Here is a 24078-nt window from a genome sequence, read left to right as displayed (position 1 = left end):
GCGAGACGAGACGTGTTGGCAAGTTGGATATTTGGATCGCAATGCCATAAACCAGGGTATTCAAATGTACACAGTTCATCAGATGGGAGTGAATCATTGATAATCGCTAAAATTAAATAAATGATGGGTCCCAAGCACGCTGCTTGAGGAACTGCTGCATTGAGCGATGACCAATCTGAGTGAGTGACCAGGTAGCAGACGCACCGCTGACGGGAGAATGAGAAATCGCAGATCCAAGGAAAAACTGCAGGTCAATGAACTTTGCGATCACAATCGTGCGATTGATTCGATCAAAAGCTTTTGTGAAGTCCGTTAAAATGTCAGGGGGGAACACGATTAATGCATATAGGATGCAACATGTTGAGGCAGTGTGAAGTGGAAAGCAACTTACAGTTCCCAAACTGGAACGGATCACATTTCGGAGAAACATGATGTAGAATCCATCTTGGAATGAACGATTCGGTGGTCTGAGCAAAATTATCTGGAAGTGATATTGGTCTTAACGTTCCCAAAGATGGAGGATTCGTTTTGGGCATCGGGACAATTACTATTTTTCAGCATGTCACTGATTGTTTTTGTTTGGAGTTTATTTTTTGAAAGTTTTTTTTGTTTCTTTCTGAGTTACTTTGTGTGTTAAAGTCTGAAAAACACGACGCAGGAAGCACTGTATATATTGTTATTTATCGAATGTTAATTTTCACAATTCACTTGGACGTGCGAGAAGATCTAATTAGGTTGGCCCGGCGGGGCTACGTCTGAGGTCTGATGATTAAATTACATGCCACAAATAGTTGGACAGGTGCAATGGTTGACGTGACAGGTAAAATCTACAATCCACCTGCTCCTTGGGCAGGCTGGAAAAAAAAGAAGTTAATGTCAAGCCCCACAAAGTGCAAGAATTTAATGGCAACAAGCAGATTCAGATTCCACGGGTGGAAATTGACGAGATAGGCCCGATTTTAGGTCATCACTCAAGCTACATGGGTCACCAAAACAGACTTGGAAGCCATTTCATTACCAGGACCCACAGCCGAAGAAGTCAACACGTGGCTCTCAAAGGGATCTTCTCATTTATCTCTCTGTCAAGGCCAGAGTGCCCAAGGCCTCTTCCTTCTCTGCAGACTGACAGAATCACAAGCTGGTCAAACACTTGGAATATGTCGCTCAATCCTGACAAATCTCCCTCTCTCACAAAGGACCATTTGGCAAGCCCTCCCATCGACTTCCTGAACAATCCTCTTGAAGAAGTTCAGTCACTTAAACTCTTAGGCCTCACCATCAGCCAGGATCGCTCTTGGACAAACCACACATCTTCCTTCTAAAGGCAAACCAAATACACCTCCCCTCCCCACAGGTCAAGACAGACAGAATTTGTGTAACCCCCTTCTGTTGAAACTCCAAATTCCTCTCCCCCCCCCCCCACCCACCTGTAGAACCAACTTCCTCAGTCTGTTCAATGCAATTCTTCTATCCAGGGCTTCAAGACAGCTGTGCACCACCATCTCAGGTCATCCCCCATCCACAACAATCATCTTTTCTGCTCCCATTAACCCTCAAGCCCACCTCTTTCCAGTTTTTCCATCAACTTCTGTGATTGTGCATTTGTGGGCTTTGTCCATCTTGTTCACGTCCCTGTGTCACCCCTTGCTCTCATTCTTCCCTATGTCCCTCAATCCTCCAAATCTCCCTCTTTTTCCCCTCTCCCCTGTTGTTGGTGTTTCTACCCCTTCCCCTCTCTCTTTGTACTGTTATTTTAGTTCAGTTACATCCTGGTCCATTCTGTGTTCCCACCCTTCCACGAGGTGAGACTCTGCATACAAGTAATAATAATAATAATAATAATAATAATAATAATAATAATAATAATTGTATTCAGAGCAGTTTGTTTTATTACAAATATTTAGTAACAAAACTGATATTTTTGATGGAGCATTTCCACCAAGAGCATGGAGGATGTTGCCTCTCCAGAAACACGTCTTTCCTTTGTTTGAATCGTCAATTTGGTTTGTTTGCTTATCTACAAGAGGTCAGGACTCATGGGAAGGAAGGACGACAGAACAACAGAGAGCGTGTGGCTAACACCGACAGATAAGGACTAAAGGAAGAAGCAAATAAATAAATAAAAGTATACACACAAACAGGAAAGGAGGAACAAAGACAGACACAGAGCGAGGCACAGACACCAATCGTTGCTTCAAAGTGTGACGTTCAGATCAAATCAATGAGAGTCTCGTACGCCGATCTGGAAATGCTTCGGGATGCAGAAATCTTCACTCCGGACCTCCGGGTTCATCGGGAGGGATTAACCGAACGCTCCCCCACCAGCTGGTTGGGTGGGTGAGAAGGCAACGATGGGATGGTATGCTCGAGGCACCTTTTGCCATTGTTTAAAATGGGGAAACGCAGGGGTCACGATTACTTGTGCGTGTTCAGCGCAACAGCAACAGCATACTTGATCCGATAACCATGTCAGAGTCGTTTTTGGGGGTTCGAGTACGGCAAGGTATTCATGAATCACATTCAATGTTCATAAACCCATGTGATAAACGTGCGCATCACATTCGATCTACCTAGGAGTATTCTGTCATCAGGTAAATATCCTTCAGGCATACACGTCAAACACGTCGGAAACCTCAAGGTTCACTCAACGTAAAATGAGACGGACGAACTAGTCACAGCATACAATGCCTTCGTCCAGAGCTCAACATATTCCTGCTCACCCTTTTGGTCAGTCCGGTGCCTTCACTTCACATTCACACCTGTCTCTCCCGGATGCTGTGGAATCCAAAGCTCTCAACATCAATGACATCTCATGAAGAAGCACAAGCACATCTCCCATAAGAGCTGGCTTGTTTGTTTGTTTTGCTCCACCTCAGATTGTGAAACTCCCAAAATTAAAGCTCATTGCTCAACTACAACCCTTTCATCCTTTTCTCTGGCTCATGGCACCACCTTCCTTAGTCTGTTCAATCCCACTCTTCCTTCCTTCCTTCCTGGGAAGCACACCATGGCATCCTCCATCCCTCCCCATGTTTACTTTTTAACTACTCTCCGTAACCTTACTCTCGCATTTTGCTAACTTTCCACTCCGTTGCTTTTTAAAGTCGCAACATTGCACAATTCACTCGACGGCAGTCAAACTCAGACCCTCTGCTCGTTGCATTCGCTTGAAACCACGTCAATGGATTGTGTTCTACGCTGCGGTCCATGTGTTTCGATTTGAATTAAAAAAAATTAAAACCTCCGGAGGAGCAGGATGGAATGGTGTGGAGAGTAGTCTCTCAGACTTATTACACATTTGCCCCTCCGTGGCAGCTTTGAGGATTCCCAGTAATCAAGAAAATTTGAAGCCTGGAGTTGACTTGACGGTTGGTGGGGCAGGCTCAAGATCTTAGGGTCTTGAGTTCAAGCTCCTGTTAAAACCATTGAATTAACAACAGGTGGGTTGACTCAGCCTGCCACCCTTCCAAGGTTGGCAAAATGAGTGTTGGTAACAGGGGGGCATCAAGTACGAAATGAGTGTTGGTAACAGAGGGGCATCGAGTAGGAAATGAGTGTTGGTAACAGGGGGGCATAGAGTATGAAATGAGTGTTTGTAACAGGGGGGCATCGAGTATGAAATGAGTGTTTGTAACAGGGGGGCATCGAGTATGAAATGAGTGTTTGTAACAGGGGGGCATCAAGTACGAAATAAGTTAGCATCGCATCAGCAGCGAAGCCACACCGCCAGAGAAATGATGCAAACAAGCAGCCATCGACTACAAAGGAGTAAATATAATAAATAAAACTTTTCATCACCTCAAACAAAATTTCTTGGCAAATTCTGAGCCCCCAACCCCAAGAACCACTCACCAATTCCTCTACCTTGTACTCCCCGTTAACCATCTCAACCTGCTTTCGTTACCCTTCAGGCAAATCAATGTATGCCTCGATAGAGATGTCACTACCAAAGCAAGCTGAAATACTTTTCAAAGTAAAGTAATAACAGGGTATGGACCTTACATGATTCAAATGAAATACTGATCGTGCCTTTCGTCTTAGCATCAGGCTCCGTTTCCACGTGCAAGTCGACGACAAGATAACATGTGGGCGAGATATAGACAAACTAGAACGGGCACTCAGTAGAGCGCATACCTTCGCCAACGCTACATTTTGCCTCCCCCCCTCCAACCCCCCCACAAACCGTTGATTGTGAGGGTATTTAATCCCATACCACATCTGCCATCTCATATGTGTTATGATGGCTTAAAAACATTTAATTTCCTGCTGTTTGACACTGATTCACGTACATTGGACAATTTCTGTATGAACTCCCTGACCTTTTTGGGTGTCGGTGTCAAGTCAATCTGATGACAACTGGTCACATTATAAGAAATCAAATATTACACATCACAGGATAGGGAATTGAATTCTAAACATTTTGAATCTACTTACATGCAAATTGTATAAGAATTGACCGCGTTATGATAATAAAGGTCATTGACCCCCCTGACCTTTGACCCAAACCGCTAACAAAGGTAATGACGTCATTGTGTCATATCGTATATCACAAGATTGGGCATTGAATCACAACATTTTGGCATTGGTTGCATGCAAATTGGATAAAAATCGACTGCACTATGGCAAAATGATGATTTTGACCTTTTCATGACCTCGACCTTGACCTTTGTACTCTTAATTTTGTAATTGGTATTAGAGTGTGGGGAACAGAACAGTCAACATTTTGGAGTTGGTTTCATGCAAATCGGATAAGAATTGACTGTGTTATGACTAAAACCGCACATTTTGCAATGTCGTGACCCCCCCCCCCTGACCTTTGACTCCCAACCGCTAATAAGGGTTATTAGGTCATTGTGTCATGTCACATATCACAAGATGGGGCATTAAATTCTGAACATTTTGGCATTAGTTGCATGAAAATTGGATACAAATTGACCGCGCTATGGTAAAAAGACGATTTTGACCTTTTCATGACCTTGAACTTGACCTTTGACCCGATCGCTCCCAAAATCTAAACAAATGGTCCTCGGATAATAACCAATCATCGCACCAAATTTGCTGCGATTCAGTTAAATACTTTTGGAGTTATGCGAATAACAAACAAACAAACTTATTCACAAATAAATAAATAAATACACAGCGATCAAAACATAACCTTCGCAACAAAGTTTGCGAAGGTAATCAGAACGAATTGCATGGGGAAACGTAGCAAGAGACTTGGGCGGTGTATAGGCAATAGACCACGGAAACGCAGCGAGAGATTTGGGCGGTGTATAGGCCATAGACCACGGAGACGCAGCGAGAGACTTGGGCAGTGTATAGGCAACAGACCACAGAAATGGAGCAAGAGATTTGGGCAGTATATAGGCAATAGACCACGGAAACGCAGCAAGAGATTTGGGCGGTGTATAGGCAATAGACCATGGAAACGTAGCAAGAGATTTGGGCAGTATATAGGCAATAGACCACGGAAACGCAGCGAGAGACTTGGGCGGTGTATAGGCAATAGACCACGGAAATGCAGCGAGAGACTTGGGCGGTGTATAGGCAACAGACCACGGAAATGCAGCAAGAGATTTGGGCAGTATATAGGCAATAGACCACGGAAACGCAGCGAGAGATTTGGGCGGTGTATAGGCCATAGACCACGGAGACGCAGCGAGAGACTTGGGCAGTATATAGGCAACAGACCACAGAAATGGAGCAAGAGATTTGGGCAGTATATAGGCAATAGACCACGGAAACGCAGCAAGAGACTTGGGCAGTATATAGGCAATAGACCACGGAAACGCAGCAAGAGATTTGGGCAGTATATAGGCAATAGACCACGGAAACGCAGCAAGAGACTTGGGCAGTATATAGGCAATAGACCACGGAAACGCAGCAAGAGACTTGGGCAGTATATAGGCAATAGACCACGGAAACGCAGCAAGAGATTTGGGCAGTATATAGGCAATAGACCACGGAAACGCAGCAAGAGACTTGGGCAGTATATAGGCAATAGACCACGGAAACGCAGCAAGAGACTTGGGCAGTATATAGGCAATAGACCACGGAAACGCAGCAAGAGACTTGGGCAGTATATAGGCAACAGACCACGGAAACGCAGCAAGAGATTTGGGCAGTATATAGGCAATAGACCACGGAAACGCAGCAAGAGATTTGGGCAGTATATAGGCAATAGACCACGGAAACGCAGCAAGAGACTTGGGCAGTATATAGGCAATAGACCACGGAAACGCAGCGAGACTTGGGCGGTGTATAGGCAATAGACCACGGAAACGCAGCGAGACTTGGGCGGTGTATAGGCAATAGACCACGGAAACGCAGCGAGAGATTTGGGCGGTGTATAGGCCATAGACCACGGAAACGCAGCGAGACTTGGGCGGTGTATGGGCAATAGACCACGGAAACGCAGCGAGACTTGGGCGGTGTATAGGCAATAGACCACGGAAACGCAGCAAGAGATTTGGGCAGTATATAGGCAATAGACCACGGAAACGCAGCAAGAGATTTGGGCAGTATATAGGCAATAGACCACGGAAACGCAGCAAGAGATTTGGGCAGTATATAGGCAATAGACCACGGAAACGCAGCGAGACTTGGGCGGTGTATAGGCAATAGACCACGGAAACGCAGCGAGAGATTTGGGCGGTGTATAGGCCATAGACCACGGAAACGCAGCGAGACTTGGGCGGTGTATGGGCAATAGACCACGGAAACGCAGCGAGACTTGGGCGGTGTATAGGCAATAGACCACGGAAACGCAGCGAGAGATTTGGGCGGTGTATAGGCCATAGACCACGGAAACGCAGCAAGAGATTTGGGCAGTATATAGGCAATAGACCACGGAAACGCAGCGAGAGACTTGGGCGGTGTATAGGCAACAGACCACAGAAATGCAGCAAGAGATTTGGGCAGTATATAGGCAATAGACCACGGAAACGCAGCGAGAGACTTGGGCGGTGTATAGGCAATAGACCATGGAAACGTAGCAAGAGATTTGGGCAGTATATAGGCAATAGACCACGGAAACGCAGCGAGAGACTTGGGCGGTGTATAGGCAATAGACCACAGAAACGCAGCGAGAGACATGGGCGGTGTATAGGCAACAGACCACGGAAATGCAGCAAGAGATTTGGGCAGTATATAGGCAATAGACCACGGAAACGCAGCGAGAGACTTGGGTGGTGTATAGGCAATAGACCACGGAAACGCAGTGAGAGACTTGGGCGGTGTATAGGCAACAGACCACAGAAATGCAGCAAGAGATTTGGGCAGTATATAGGCAATAGACCACGGAAACGCAACGAGAGACTTGGGCGGTGTATAGGCAATAGACCATGGAAACGTAGCAAGAGACGAGCATTCAGTTACACCACCACCACCACCACCACCACCACCACCACCACCACCACCACCACCACCACCATATCAACTTCACTGAGACTCCACTCCACCTGCCTGGCAGAAGCCGTGGGTCGCGTCCTGGCGTCCCAGCGCACACAGCACCGAGCCGGGCTCTCGTCCCAGAGTGTGTCGCGTGGTCAGGAACTCCGTGCCGCCCACATTCAGCCGTAACCACTTGGACTCGGACCGCGAGTCCGACACACGTGCCCGAGCGTCTGCGTTTGGCCTCCTCTCATCTCGATCGGGATCAACACCCGAACCCGAACCGCGTGAGGTATCCGGCGCATCTCCCCGTGTCCAGGTGTCGGTGCCCCTGCACGACTCTCTCTCAGCTAATGTTGTCACCGTCGTCGCCACATTTTCGTGCCTCCCTTTCCCTCGCTGAGTCTCCGTACCGCTCCGTGCCTCAGCCTCCGTCGCAGTCCGACTCGGACATCCCGTAACGTCTTCATCAATTTCCGTTTTGTTCTCCTTCCTCGTCTCCGCTTCTCCCTCTACCTCCGCCATGGTGCAACTGCCCCGACCGGCACTTAAATACCGGAAGCGGAAACGTCACCTCAACCTTTTATTGATTACTCAAAAATGTATCATTCATTCATTCATTCATTCATTCATTCATTCATTCAACACCATATTCAATCAAAAAAAAATCAATTACATTGAATCAATTCAATCGTTTTGGCATATTAAATCACCCCCGACATTTTGAAAGGAATTTTTTTTTTATCAACCTTTGTGTATTTATCAACACCAGGTAATTATTCATTGTGACGTCACCGCTCCAGGAAAGCACTGCTCCGTCACCGCTTCGTTTACAAATCGAACGAATTACGGCTGTAATATCAGTGTCAGACAAAGAAAAACTTGACGTAATAAAGACCTACGCATAAGGATCATTTTCAAGATGTCGATGAAGCATAAAATCGCTTATTTTATCGGGTTTCAAATCTGCACGAATCATAATAATTATTAATCAAGCAAATTATTTGGGTTTTTAACAGGTTTTTACGTGGTCTCGCTCAGAAAAAGCCACCACGCTTAAACTGAGCCCGCATCGTTTACGTCTTCATTTATATATCTGCGTTTACGTCTTTGTGCGGCATTTGGCAGCCATGACGGAGTTGTGAGCAACAGCAACGGGACAAATTTTCCGTTGATGTTAATGTATTCCGATTTTTCAGCGTTCGATTTGTTTATAATTCATTTTGTTCACGTAACGCTGTTTTTACCATGAGAAACGGGAGTTGAATCTGAGGAAATAAGGTTTTGGTAAATTCTATTTCCGGTTATCGTGTCAGAGGTCTTTTGACGGTGTCTTTTTTTTTTTTTACTTCAGAGGTCGGTGTTTTACTTGTTCTGTCAATGATCATTCCTTTTAATATGTCGTAATTTGTCATGATTTCAAATTTCTCCCTGACTGATGTTTTAACGCTTCTTGGTTACAGAAACTCATCGTTTGCTCCATTTTGCAACTGCAAGTCCGAGCGTGGTGACCTTTGGTGAAGGTAGGCCCAAGGTTCTGTACATTCAGCGTTCGACTTGCTCATTGCTTTGCTTTATGGCCGCACAGTTTGATCCTTTCTGCTTGATAGTCCTGCTGTGTTGCTGCTGTCAAGGATGGTTCGAGTCCGGCTGTGGGATTGTACAGCTCTGATTTAACTTCAGCAATGCTGATTCACAAAAAAAGTGGCTTAAACATTAAAATAGAAGATTCTTTGGTAGGGGACGGTTCGTGGGACGTCTGTGCTTATGGAAGAGTGAGCCGTCAGGATTTATACAAGCCTCAAATGAGCTAAGATCCTCGTCCTCTTAATGATGACGTCATAAAAACGAATATGACGTCATTGTGATGTATCAGGTTTGCGATAAATTATCTGTGCTAATGCCCGGCTTGATTCCCGCAAACAAAATTTAAACAGCTTGCCTAGTTTCGGAGATAATGGAATAGGCGATTTCCATTAGCGGCGATATTATGACGTCAACTTTTTTTTCTAGGAAGAATTTCCAAAATCGGAGATGGTTACTGCCTGCGCGTGGGCTTTCTGCATATGCATGGCAAGTTTCACGAAGATCCGATGAAAACTCTGGGTTGTGAAACAAAAAATGTCAAAAAATAGGAATGACGTCATAAAAATTGATATGACGTCATAGTGATGTATCATATGTGCGGTAATTCATCTCTGCTAATGCCCTGTTCGATTCCCGCAAACAGAATTCAAAAAGCTTGCCGAGTTTCGGAGATAAATTTTTTGGCGATTTCCATTAGCGGAGATATTTTGACGTCATAACTTTTTTTTTTTCTCGGAAGAATTTTCTAAATCGGAGATGGTTACTGTGTGCGCAGAGTGTTTTTTACATGTATACGCCAAGTTTCAGGAAGTTTCGATGAAAACTGTAGGCTGTGAAACAAAAAAGTCCACAAGAAGAAGATGAAGAACAACAACGTGAGTAAGACTTAGAGATCCTCCACGAGGATCTAAAAAATTCAACGAATTGATGATAAGGTAGTGTGCGGCCACAGTTGGACACAAGCAAGGGAAAGAGGAGATGAGAGACTCCCTCCCCTCTTCCCCGTCCTCCCTCATACCTTGTCAACAAAAGGAGGAGGAAGTTTAAGGATGGAGGATGGAGGATGGTTCTTCCAGTTTATGATTTTTCTATTTCCATTTGACTTTCTTCTCGTGATGTATGGACTATGTATGGTACATGGTTCATTGATGTGCTTTGTTACCTTGACTGTGAACCTGGTGTTGGCTCAGTGGTTAGGGTGACGGCTTGGGATCCTAGGGTCCTGAGTTCAAGCCCCGTCGGCCGCTGAATTAATACACCAGGGGGGTTGACTCAGCCTGTCGTCCTTCCGAGGTCGGCAAAATGAGTACCAGTTCCAGTGTGTGTACTGGTAGAGGGGCACTGCATCAGCGACACACACTCGCTTCAAGAAATGATAGCTGTCACACAACCACCATCACCTTGACTGTTGTTCAAACATCCACTGGTCATGGTGGAAGGCATCAACATTTCACAAAACTGGGTGTTTTGACACGTTATTGCGTCTCGGATCACAATGTACTTGCCTTTCTTCACGGGGCTTTCATTCAATGACGTGCTGGCGTCTTGCTGTCTGTATCATGAAATACTGAAATGTCGATGAATTTTAATTTTTAGAGCGGGTGTGCGGAAAAGGGTGATCTTCGAAGTGATGTGAAACTACAAGCCGGGAGGCGACGATAGTTCGCGGGCATTATTGAACAATGCCACGATAGGTACAATTGAGTTAGTGGAACCTTTTGAGGAAGCCCTACCGTAACAAGGACAAATGTGTCCAAGAGCCGCGTCCTAAAGGTTTTGTCTTCAGAAGAAGAAGAACAAGAAGAAGAAGAAAAAAGAAAAAAACAACAACTTCCGATATTTCGTCACGTGCCTTGACGGAGCCAATAGCGAGACCAGTCATGGACGATCGTCGTTCATGACAAGAAAATCGTGTATTTACGAAATTACAACACATTAAATGGAATAATCTTTTAATAGTAACGTGAACTTTTCGAAACCTTTTAAAGTACATGATAGATGCTCTCAAAAGGAACCGTCAATGCGAGGATGTGTACAGGTGTTTAGTATTTCAGGAGATCCGGATCCTGTATATCAAAGAGCCGAGCCCAAAAGGTTTTGTCTTCACAAGAAGAAGAACAACAACAACAACGCCGAGCTCTCTTTGAGCCACATTCGCAACGCGAGACGCGGCTAAAAACCTATCTCTTCTGTCAAAATTGACCAAATCAAATCGGATTTTTTTTATATGTTGGACATTACGCACAGCTTCTAGGAAATGAAATTGCGAGAAAAAATAAAAATAAAAAGTTCAAGTGGGTGTGGCTCCCCTCATACAAAAAGACACAACCAGACCATGATATCTAGCTTGTGTCCAAGTTTCATCAAGATCGCATCAAACGTCATGGAGCTATGCTCTGGAGAGAGTCACAAACAGACAGACAGACAGACAGACAGACACACAGACACAACGAAAATAGTGGTCACTGCTGGCGCCCGCAAACCAATAACGGCACTCCATTGAGCGCTTACCTCCGCCAGGCTGATTTACCACACTTTTTATATCCCAACTGATCTGAATCCGGATCTGAGCCAAAATCGAATCGGCTTCTTGTCACCCAACCAACTCTTCCGCAACGTTTTGAAATATCGTTTTTTGGCCACATCTCTCAATGGTGCAGAATCCCTTAAAAAAAAGTTTTTTTTATCACATCCATGGATTCATCCTTGTCACACACCCAACCTGCCCACCAAGTTTCGTCCGAATCCGTCCATAACTTCTCGAGATGTCCTGTTCACAGACGGACGGGGTGAAAACATCCGTCCACCTTCAGTGGTGGAGGTATTTATGCTTTGATTTGCCACGTTCGAGAAAGAACAAAAAACTATGCAAAACAAGTTAAATTTTTTGTTGTTGTTAACCTCATTACTGTTATTGTTATCTCATGATAATAAAAATAATGGAGGCTTGTCGGGGTATTCGTAACAGGTTGAGAAACATTTTGAGGCTTGAACTAATCCTGGAGCGACTGCCACTCCGTCGCAGATTAGACAGGTCGTGAAAGTAATGCTGTATTGTCACATGTTCACTGAACAAATATTACTGGCAGGACAGCTTGGAGCTGTCCTCCTGTCTCTCCTGGGTTTGAATCCCGACCCAGCTAGGGTGATTCACATGCAGGGTGATTTGCCGATGTGTGTGCCATCCCTCGGATGGACGTTAAACTCGGTGTCCTGTCTGCCAGCATTCGTCGGACATTGCAGATCTTTCGATGTCCTTCGCGAAGAGTAGGCGACCTATCATCGGAACCATGAACAAGTTACAAACTCCTGCCTGGACTGCAAGTAGCAAATGTTTGGGTTTTTGTTTTTTAACAGTGGGGTGCGCAATATCATCACTGTGCATCTTCAACGCACTGAAGACGCAGAGTGATGATATTTATGGTATTCTTGGGGGTTCCTTAACACCAGGTAGCACTCCTTGCTATCTCAGAGTGTGGTTGTTGTCTGGGCAGCATCTTCAGCACTATAAACAAATTGACCAGATACTTCACATGTTTTCACGTGAACATCCTTCTTCCGATATGAAGGCCAAGCAACATAATGGAACGCTTTCGGAAAGGAGGTTACCAATAAATGTGGCCTGTTGTTAAATAATGTTCAACTTTGCGTGCAAGTATATGTAAAGTTTCAGATTGTTTGCACAGAAGCTTGAAATTGCAGATTAATGTTGAACTGACTTGGAAGTATTTGTAGTCAAGTGCATTTATTTATTTTTAACAAATGGGATTCCATAAACGTTTGTGATTGAGTGTACGAGAGTTTGTGGATTTGTGTATCAAGTTTGATTGTCGACGGTACGCAAGGCAGGTTTATGGAATAGTTGCAAATGGTAATAATTGGTCACGTTGGGCATCTTGGACATCTGCATTGTTGTATATTTCCATTGTTTGCTTTTGGTGTCAGGTGGGGCATAACAATGGCTGCGAAGAGGCTTGCTCTGCGCTCCATTGACTGGATCGCTTTTTCTGACCGAGTGCCACAAAACCAGAGACTCATGTTCAACGCACTCAAGAAGCAGAGTGATGACATCTCTGCAAAGTGCGGAATTGTTATCATTAATTGCTTCCCAGAATGTGTGTTGCCACTCATTACTTGATAGTTCTCAGAGGCTTCAATTACTTTGCAGCTGTTGCTTGTGCCTCCTTTTGCAGGCTAGCTGCCTTGCCTGAGAAGACTCCAACCATCGATTGGGCCTACTATCGCAAACATGTTCCTCAGACCGCTATGGTGAATGACTTTGAAAAGAAGGTGAGTAAGGACTATAAAGTAACAATAAAGTAATAAGTATAATAATAATAAAGTATAATAATAAAACAATAAGTAACTAAGTAACAATAAAGGACTGTGTCAGTCAGTCAGTCAGTCTGTCTGTGCCTCTTTTCATTTCCTATCTCCTCTCTTACCACTTCGAGCATCGTCACCAAATTCCATAGCAATAAATAACAATCTTAGTGCTGATTATGGCATCTAAATGAACTCGCAACTCGACTCTCCTTTCATTCCGTTCGGCCCATTCGAAAGCAGACTTTTCCCCAAAGCGTTCGCCATGCTGGATAACATCATGGCATTCGGATAGGGGCCATATCCTGCACCATTCCCTCACACAGTTGTCATCGTCATCCAGCTCTCCCAACAGATAAAATCCCAAGACCCATCATTAAGAGGTAGATCTGCCAGTGAATAAATAAAAAGACGATCATGTTGGAGAAGTGGGCTCAATATTAGATGCGGGCTTGTCACTACCTATTGGCTTTCATCGTGCTGCTGAGGTTGATTACCCCACTCGGGAGAAGCGAAAAGCAGGGTTAAACAAATTGGTTCACTTTGACTGTCTGTCTGTCTGTCTGTCTCTACAAACATCTGTTTATGATCGAGGAACAACTTGATTTCGATTGAATGTTTGTTTATATTTACCTCCACCGTCGAAAGTGGATGGAGATTATGTTTTCACCTCTGTCTGTCTGTCTGTGAACAAAATATCTCAAAAAGTTGTGGACGGATTTGGTGCAGAGCTTGGGTATGTAACAAGGACGAAATGATTAGATTTTGGTGAAGATCCGGATGCGGATCTGGATTTTTTTTTTTTCCACCATTGAGATAGAGCCAAAAACGACATATAGCAGGATGTCTCAAAAAGTTGTGGACGGATTCAGACAAAACTAGGTGGGCAGGTTGGGTGTGTAAGAAGGAAGAATTGATTCGATTTTGGTGAAGATCCAAATCCAGATGTGGATCTGAAAATTTCTTAGTGATTTTTTTTCACCATTGATGACAGGGCTGAAACGGTATATAGCAGGATTTCTCAAATAGTTGTGGACGCATTTGGACGAAACTTGGTGGATCAGTTGGTTAGGGGACGAGAACAAGCCGATTAAATTTCAGTTCAGGTCCGAATCCAGATCCGGCCTTTCAGTGGGATACAAAGCATAAACTAATCAGCCTAGCGGAGGTATGCACTCTACCGAGTGTCCTAGTTTGAACATCAATTGGAAAACAAACCTGTAGTTTTGCTGTACTTTTGCTCTGAATTCGTCCCGATCGCGTATGTGCAGAGAGGAGTGATGATTTTTTTATTTTATTTTTTTACTCTGTCTTCCTGCCTGGCAGTCAAACATAAGTGAAAAGCATTCCAAACAGGAAACTTCGTTTTTAACGACGGCCTAAAGGACACAAACGGGCACGAAGATTTAATGCAACGTGTTCGATTATGGTGGTGTAAAAGACTTCAATGGTGGTAAACTTGCGGAATTTTTTCCTCTCTCTACGACCTTTAAAAACACTGTAAAGAACAAATCGCCTTTTTAGCACTTTCAAAAACCTTCATTTAGCACTAGCAGAGCCTACCCGTCGCTTTGCTGACGGACCAATTAGTCGTCCTGTTTCCAAAATTTGCTATATTGGTCACTTTGGCATCACTTTATGGACTCAAAACAGCCTCTGAGGCCACGGCCACATAGCCCATGTTACCTCCCTCACAAAGTTGTGTCTACACCCTGAGTTCGGAGTTTGTAGTTTCCACCTCCTCTCCCACCCATCTCACCCGGCAGCATGTCCCTTGCTGCTAGAAAAGTTTCTCACACGATGTCCCCGACTCGCTCTGGTTATTATTTTACCCACTTTGTCAGGCCCCTCCATTTTGGGCAAGAAGGAGAAGGAAAGGAAGGCATTTACCCATACATAGTGCTGTAACGCCACCCCCCCTTTTTTACCACCCCTTGCCCCCCGTTCGTCCTCGTGTCCCTTCCTGCTAGAAATGTCTCACGTTGACAGGCTTGACAGGCCCCTCTGTTTGTGGGATGAAGAGAAGGAGGACAAATTTACCCGTGCAAAGAGTGCTTTAACCTCAGCATTGCCCAGGTAAAAACAGAAAATTGTAATACCCTCTTGCCACCACCACTAGGTGGCGCTACACGTTACACATTTACATGGATAATTTATACCCTACCCCCCTCCTCCACACATCCGCGCGACTTAAAAGATGTGGCCGTGTATAGAGAGACAGACGGACACACGCAGAGAGAAAGAGACAACGGCGCTTATATCAAGATTACTTGGACAAGATATTAATGCATTTTATAGCATCTCGACCAATCAAATTTGCTCCTCGCAGACCCCGCCCATGTCACCTTTGTGTGTGTTTCACAATTCTATGAATGCTCTAGTCTTTTTTTGTTTTTTTTTCAGTTTATGGCGCTGAAGATTCCACAACCGGAAGACACTCAAACCTCAAAGATTAATGCCCAGGAAAAGGAATCGGTAAGTTATTTTTTTTGTTTGTTTGTTGTTTTTTTTAACGCGTGTGTGCATATTTGATGTATGGCATCATTTCTGTTGATAAAATCATTGCCGTAGAGAAATTCCCCAGTTAGTTTGAGGACTCGTTCAGAAACATTCCTTGATGTGAAACTTGATTATTTGCAGTGCATACTTTGCTGCGTTGAATTATAGATGGCTCTTTTACTTTATGTATGCATATAAGGAGCTGTGCATGCGAGGTCCAGACCCCTCTATACTTTTATATTTACCTCTTCGCACCCCAAAGACCCTAAGACCGTTTAGAACCTTAAGACCATTTTAGACTCCTAAGACACCCTTAATGACCCTTAACACCTTTAAGAACTCTTATTACCCCTATAGACCCTTTACACCCCTCAAGTCCCTTGACTGCATTTAGACCCCTTCGACCTTTTTTTATTATTATTTTTTTATATACAACTAGTACGTGGCTGTAAATGCAAAAAAAAAAAAATTCAAACCGCATGCCAGAAACAACAACCACACAGGCCGTTCCTTCGCTCTTGCGTGCCCGTACGTGCGTGGCCATACGTGCAAACCAAAAATAAAATAACTTTCAAACAAACGTACAGGCCGTTCCTTCGCTCTCGTAAACGACGACTGGATTGGGGCATTGTGTTCATCTATAAATGCGCATAAGAAATCGAGAAATTATTAGAATACAGTAAGTCATCACTATCCGGAAGTCCGTACGTTGTAACCCATAATGGGGAATGCGGCTGAGGATCTCTTCCCCAACGGCCACGCCTTCGCAGCAACGTGTCCTGTCATTGGTAACTAAATGGAGCATCGGCCACGCCTTCGCAGCAACGTGTTCTGTCATTGGTTTGGTAAATAAATCGCCATAACTTGGGAAGTACTTGTCCGATTAATATCAAACCTTGAAAAGGCACATACTCAGGTCCCCAGCAATATAGCTGGCAAGTTTCAATTAGATCGGACCAGTGGTTGTCGAGAAACAGCGGTCACAGACACAGACGGAATTATAGATAGATGTCAAAGCTCGTATAAGAGCTAACACACAGAACATTTAACAAGGGGAGCAGGAGACAACAGGGATAGGAGAGGGAAGCAGAAAACAGTGGGGAATAGACACATGAGGAGATCTGTGGAAGGGAGCGGGATACATGGGGTATACAAGATGGACACTACAGGGAGTTTCAGGAAGGAAAGCAGGGAATTTGAAGTAGGTGGGTTTGGTGTAGATAAATGGGGGTAGAAAAGATCATGGTTTTGGACAGGGGAAGATAAGAGATTGTGGTGAACAGCTGTTTTGAAGACCTGGAGGGAAGAGTGTGATTGAAGATTGTGTGGGCGTTTATTCCAAAGGCGGAAAAAAGAGGAATGAAAGAATGAAGGTGAGTAGTGATACTTAATTTTGTTAGTTTTACCAGAAGGGGGTTGCTGGCAGACCTTGAGCGCCCTGCAGAAGTATGGGGGGGGGGGACAGATAGCAGACAGAGCAGGGAGGGGGGGGCGAGGTCAGAGAGGAGACTGTAGAAGATAGATAGACCACCAACCTGTTTGCGGTAAAAGTGAGAGACCCAAAGACTCAGCCTCATCGTGGGAGATACCAATGATCCGAAATGCCTTGGTTTCCACAGCATGAAGCCAAAAAGGTGAGAGGCAGGAACACCAGCCCAGAGAGGAGAGCAGTACTCTATCAGGCTGCGGATGAAATCTTTGTGCGTGGTCAGGAGCTCAGGTGTGCTAAGGAAGGACTTGCCAAGGCATAACGGAGGATTCCCAATTGGTGACTGGCTTTGGATGCCAGCTTTGAGATGTGGCTTTCCCAGGAAAGATCATAGTAGATAGTGAGGCCCAAAAGTTTGAATGAAAGGACTTCTTCAAGAGGACTGTTGAGAGAGTAGATTGGGGTGGGGGGTAGTGAGAGTGGTTTCCAGACGGTCCTTTCGGAGAGACATAGTGAGAGTGTGAGATTTGTCAGGATTGAAAGACATGTTCCACGTGTTGGACCAGTTTGTGATCTTATCCAGATCTACAGAGAGCGAAGAAGCTGCTGCTTGCTGGTCTGAGGGCTGACAGGTGGTACGGCAGAGGGTGGAGTCATCAGCAAAGAGATAGAGGATTTTTCAAAGAGCCGGAGAGATCATTGATGAAAACCAGTAAAAATAACGGCCCAGAACGCTACCTTGAGGAACTCCAGCCTGGACAGGAAGAGGGGATGAAAGAACTCCATTTCGGGTCACATTGGCTGCGACAGGAGAGGAAGTCTGCCATCCATGAGTGGAGATTGCCTTGGATACCATGGGAAGAGAGTTTGGTGAGCAGGGCAGGGTGCCAGACTGTATCGAAAGCACGCAATATGTCGAGGGAGATGGCTCTGATCTCGTGTCTGGCATTGAGGACCTCCATCCATTGTTGGGAGAGCAGGAGCAGCAGGTCCAGCGTAGAGTAGCTTGGTCTGAAACCAAATTGATGATCGGAAATCAAGCCATCAGAGAAGAGGAAGGATTTGCACAGATGCCAACCCTCCCGATTTCATCGGGAGGCTTCCGAAAATTCACCCAAACTCCCGCCCTTACGATCACTCTCCTTATCCTCCCGAAATTTTGATATTTTTGCACTGTTCACGAATCAGAATGTACTAGTATGAGAATTGAATGAAAAGCATCATCTGCTACGTATAGCATGTGGTAACTCCATAACGTTCGCTGCTACCAAATTGTACGTAAAAAATTGCAAATTCAAATGAGGAGCAGCGAAACATTGGGTCTGGATCTCGCTTATGCGATCATGCACTGAGATTTAGTGCATGCGGTATGTGTGCAATACAGTGCATGCGGTATGTATGCACAGTGTATATGCATGCGATACGCTCACTGCATGCAGCTGGGCCCCGTACCAGCCCGGCGGTCGCGACCACCGTGCGGTGTTTAACAGCCGCTAGAGTTCTTCGAGTCGCGCTGCAGCTGTGGAACATCGACTTCGAAGTTACCGATGCTTCAAGCCCTCTGTTGATTACGAAATGGCAGAAAAGAAGCTTACGAAGACCAAGAAATGGTCTCAGAAGTACAAGACCGAATACAGTCTCCAATACCCGTGTATTCGAAAGTCTGAAAGAGGAATTCATCATGCGTATTGTACAGTATGCAGCGTTGATATTTCAGTTGAGCACGGAGGTCACGATGATATTCGGAAGCACGTTGGAAGCAAACGGCACACAGACATTGCAAAGGAATCTTCGAGCACGAGTACCGGTACACTTCTGAATTATTTCACCAAACAAGGGACAAGCGAGGAAGAGGATGTTACCCGAGCGGAACTTCTCTTTAGTGGATTTATTGTGGAACATAACTTGCCCATATCAGTCTCAGATCATGCTGGACCTCTATTTCAAAAGATGTTTCCAGATTCAAAAGTTGCTTCAAAGTATGGATGTGCAAGAACAAAAACTTCAGCAATAATTGGTGAGTTGTCAAATGTTACTGCTTCATCTATTGCCGATATTGCTAGACTAGCTCCATTTAGCCTAGCTACAGACGGTAGCAATGACAGTGGTGAGGCCCAGCTATATCCTGTCCTGATTTCGTACTATGACAACAGTGCTGGGATTGTGAAGCAAGGTTTGCTAAGTTTGCCTGCGTGCAAACAAGATTCCACTGGAGAAAACATTTTCAAACTGCTTGATCATGAGTTCAGTGACAGGAAAATTCCGTGGGGAAATTGTGTTTCCTTTTGTGCTGATAATGCCTCTGTCATGGTGGGCAAGCACAAAGGAGTCGCTGCTTATATCCACAAACAAAATCCAGAGTGCTACATCATGGGATGCCCTTGCCATATGATGCACAATACGGCCAAGAAGGCGGCTCAGGCCTTACTCATTGAATTAGATGACTTTCTCATCGATATTTACTACTACTTGGACAAAAGTAGTAAACGCGTCAAAGGAGTGAAAGCACTACAAGAACTCTGTGATGCCCCGACACACAAGATTCTGAAGCATGTCGCAACAAGGTGGCTGTCCCTTGGTCAGTGCCGAGACAGGCTGATTGAACAGTGGGAGCCACTTCGCCTCTTCTTCAAAGAAGAAGTACGAAGAAAAATGCAACCAACTGTAGCCAAGACTCGAACAACGAGCAAGAAGGACGGCACTGTATCTACTGCCAGTACTGGCACTGCAGGATCAAGCACTAGTGGAGCAGCATTCACCACTACCACTGCAGTATCTGCTGCGAAGAAGACAGCAGGGACAGCACCAAAACCAATGCTGAGAGCAGGTAGCATCACCGGCCCTTCATCACGTTCATCTACAAAGCAGATCCCTTCAGAGTCGAGAAAGACTGTGATAGTCCCATCTACAGGCAAAGAAGGACCCAAGTTAAGTTCTGCTTTTGCCAAATCACTTGATAGAAGCTCAGCAAAACCTTCGAATCAGAGGTCTTCTTCCTTGGCTGCACCTACCTCAAGCTCTCTCCTCAAACGTAAAATTGGATCTGGTACTACGAGTCTGACCTCTTATGCTGGCAGTAAACGCAAGTGTGATCGCCCTGCGGCTAAGTGTACTACGAGTTCTACAACTAAAAGCGCATCTTCCTCAAACAGTGCAGGAATCTAGAGAAAAACGTGTCAACAGGATGTTCTTGTCTCCACAAACAAAACTCTATTGTTTCTTCCTTCGATATGCTAACAAGCTTTTTGAGAAGGGGAATCTTCTACTCCAAAGAGACGAACCCTGTATTCATCTCCTGCACGGAGAATTGAATGGTCTTCTGAAAGATATCTTCGTACGGTTTTTGAAACCATCGGTGTCATCGGTTGCTCTGGTAAATGTACCCTTCTCTGACAGAAATCATCAGAAGAATGATGAGGACCTCATGATTGGGAACGATGCCAAACTGTATATAAGGGAACAAAGGAGTCTCAAGAAATCCACCTTCACTCTGAGTGAGTCAGACATCCAAGGTTTCTTCAGTGCAGTTCGCTCATATTATGTGAAAGCCTGCAATTACATCTTCAAAACCTGGCTGCTAGATGATGAATTAGCCAAGCATGCTCAGGTGCTGGATGTTAAGCTACACCAAGAAGTGGGGTTTGACTGTGTGGAGTTTTTCATCAAGAAATTCCCCTGTCTGTTCAGTGGCGGTGATAGTGACATAGACAGTCTTGAGAGTGAATTCGCTCACTACCAGGCAGACGCCTCCATAGCTACAATTGCTACTGAGACAGTGAGAGTGGATGAGCAGTGGCATCGGATTTCACAGCTCACAGATCCCTGCACTGGTGCCAAGAAGTATCCTAATTTGAGCAAAGTGATGAAGGGAATCTTGGTCATTCCTCATTCGAACGCATCATGTGAGCGGGCACTCAGTCTTGTACGGAAGAATCATACTGAATTTCGTCCCAATTTGAGTGTCAAAACCCTGGAAGCTCTCTTAATTGAAAAACTAGCTCATAGCACGCCTTGCTACCAGAGAGAATACAGCAAAGACATAATCAGAAGGGCTAAAAGAGCCACACAGCTGTCACTCAGCAAAGCTGCCATGGAAAAAGCAAGCAGCAGTAGTACCAGCCAGTAAGGTAAGAAAAATATTGCTTCTTTTGTGCTTTTTGTTAATCTTTGATTGTCCCCTAACTTACTAATATTAACATACATGTAACATTAAAAAGTGCACAATTTTCCCCTTTTTTTGTTCAAAAAGTGGGAATTCTTAACATGTTAAATGCTCCAAAATAGGGCTCAGAGGGCACTAGAGAGCGTCTAGAACCCCAGAGCTTCCAGGGCCCTAAGGCGGGCCCTGGACCCCGCCGCAAGGGTCGAGCGCTCCGCGCTAGAGATGTGCGCTTCGCGCACATTATTTGGTGTCGGTTGCAAATCCTCCCTAATTCTGATTTCCAAAAGTTGGCATCTCTGGATTTGATGTCTGAAGCGATGATGGATTCCATAACCTTGCTGATGATTGGGAGAAGGCTGATTGGTCTGCAGTTGCAGGGATGTTTTTTAAACACCATTTAGACATCTTGCACCTTTTTAACATGTTAGACTGCTTGGATCCTTGACCATTTGGAGCTTTAGACCACTTTGACCTCTTTAGACCATTTTTACATGCTTGAGAGATTAGATCCTTTCAACCCCTTCGACCCTAAGTACTTTTGGAGCGTGACCTTTAGACCATCTCGAACCTTTTCAGGGCACACCACTCAAACATCTCCAATCTTTTGCAAAACACAGACTATACTCTTTCAGCAAGTAATGCACAAACTCAACCCACCCAGAGGGTGGGTATTCTGCCAGTTAATAAACTGATTTGGATAAAATCTTCCCATGTCAGGGTCACCTTTGTAAATGGCTACATAGTTGATGAACAGTCTTTCTGGTTTATTCAAAGGCAAGAGGGTCTTTTTTCCCCCTCCCCCACTGCCTAAAAGTGTCAGAGTTTGCACATGGATTGCAATAGAAGTACTGAGCGTTGTTTGACCTTGAGTTGTCACACTTGGTTTTGATACATTTTGCTTGGAAATCAGTGATTTGCAAGTGCAGTATTGATGATGGTGAATGCCTCTCCGACAATTAAATGTCTTCTTATTGAACAATAAATCTTTCTCAATCCTGTTTTTGGCTCTCTGGTATCAAGTAGACCCATCCAACCCTGTCCATGTAAAAACATGGTGTCTAATACAATTGCTTATAATAAGTTTAATTAAACGTTGAAACTATTGCATGTTCCTGTAAAGTCATTTTACATAAATACTGACGCAAGCATTTCCTTATTGAGTCCAACGTTGAGTTATAACTGACAGTATCCATGCTTTGGATGCTGGGAACAATGTTTAGAGGGGAATATTGTTCTTTGTGAGGAGGTAGAGCGAAACTTTGCTTAAAGGTTATTGTGTGTTTCTGTATGTCGAGCTGCTTTTGATGTGATCAGTAAACTGTCATTTCATCACAAACAGGAACATTCTGCCCTGAAGTACATTGCTGCTTCAAATGCTATCATTGCCGAGTTTGAGCAGCAGGTAAGATAACTTGACAAACGTGTCCGTCTCATTTACAAGAATATGAGAGTTCACTTCTAAATGAATGATGTGTCTGCTGCATCTGCAGGCAGTTCTTGTTAATTAATATTTATTTGGGTTTTTTTTTTTTTCTTCCCCCTTTTCCTGCACAGCTTCAGCAGTATAAAACCATGATTCCCTTTGAGGAGATGACAGTTGAAGATGTGAACCAAGCATTCCCAGAAACCAGGCTGGATAAAGAGAAGAATAAATATTGGCCCTTCCAATCGATATCTAACCTCTGAGGACCTAAGGTCCACTCACTTGCTGACAACCTTTAAAGTTGCTCACTCGTTCAATAAAACCCATATGTCTTGAGTTTTGTTGTCATTTTTAGCTCACCTGGACTTTAGTCTGGTGAGCTTATGCAATCCGGCAGTGTTCGTCGGTGAGTTAGTTAGTCAGTGAGTCTGTAAACACTTCAATCATTATCGCTTGAACCAAACACATGATTTTAATGAAACTTGGCCACAAGCTTCATATCTGATGCCTAACGAAGGTGTATTGACCGCATTGCTCTCTTCTCCGAAATGACACACATGATTTCGATGAATCTTGACCACTAGTTTCATAATCTGCGCTCATAAAGGGGGTCGACGGGAAGGTTTTTTTTTTTTTAACCCCCCCCCCCCCCCCAAAATAGGTATTTGCTCTCTTCTCTGAAACTACACACACAATTTTGACGAAACCTGACCACAACCTTCATCACTCGTGATGTACGAAAGTTTGTTCACGGCATTAAAAAAATAAAAAAAATCAGTGTGCGGGGGGTTTGAGTGACTTACTCCTGCTCCAGGTGAGCTTCAGGACGCTTAGTCTTTTCTTTTAACTTTTGGCGTGATGGATCAGAATATAAGAGTCCTCAGCATTAATTGATCTTTCCTTTGAATAATGTGGAGTGCTGTTTTCATCAACAATAAGTGCATTAATGTTCAGCAACAAGGCAATCATTTATTGTCCTGGGTGTGCTCTGGCTTTCAAAAGGAATTAGCCACTGTGGCTAATCCAGGTTTAGAATGATTAGCCACAGGAGAAAGGAAATGGCCATATATTTAATTCAAAAGTTTTTTTTTTATCAATATGAAATTATTTAATTTTAAGGCGGATGTGTGAGTTTAATGGGTGAGGTTGGTTGGATGAGTGAGTTTGACGTGTGAGATTGGTTGAATGAACGACCATCAGGGGAGGTGGTGATTATGAGGGATGGTGGTGATGGTGTGTGTGTGTGTGTGTGTGTGTGTGTGT

General features: G+C 44.5%; 2 protein-coding genes across 2 annotated transcripts in view; one reads left to right on the top strand and one right to left on the bottom strand.

Moving 5' to 3' along the window:
• The window catches only part of LOC147021093 (BTB/POZ domain-containing protein KCTD5-like), a 67924-nt gene extending 59965 nt beyond the window's left edge, over positions 1–7959 (bottom strand). The window contains exon 1 of the mRNA XM_085890853.1: positions 7465–7959. Coding sequence (XP_085746979.1) covers positions 7465–7917 — 453 coding nt within the window. The 5' untranslated portion in view covers positions 7918–7959. The remainder of the gene's footprint in view (positions 1–7464) is intronic.
• A 723-nt stretch (positions 7960–8682) lies between these two features.
• On the top strand, positions 8683–23151 carry ATP5PD (ATP synthase peripheral stalk subunit d). The gene is made up of 7 exons (XM_085890852.1): positions 8683–8748; positions 8856–8915; positions 12925–13059; positions 13173–13269; positions 15706–15777; positions 22732–22794; positions 22947–23151. The coding sequence occupies exons 3-7, from the start codon at positions 12938–12940 to the stop codon at positions 23076–23078; spliced, it is 486 nt and encodes a 161-aa protein (XP_085746978.1). The 5' UTR covers positions 8683–8748; positions 8856–8915; positions 12925–12937; the 3' UTR covers positions 23079–23151.
• Positions 23152–24078: the final 927 nt, after the last annotated feature.

Source organism: Eptatretus burgeri, chromosome 8 (assembly GCF_056783735.1).
Source record: "Eptatretus burgeri isolate ZD-2024b chromosome 8, Ebu_testis_v1, whole genome shotgun sequence".
Classification (NCBI taxonomy): domain Eukaryota; kingdom Metazoa; phylum Chordata; class Myxini; order Myxiniformes; family Myxinidae; genus Eptatretus; species Eptatretus burgeri.
Note: the sequence above shows the minus strand (reverse complement) of the source record. Positions and strands in the feature narration are given on the sequence as shown.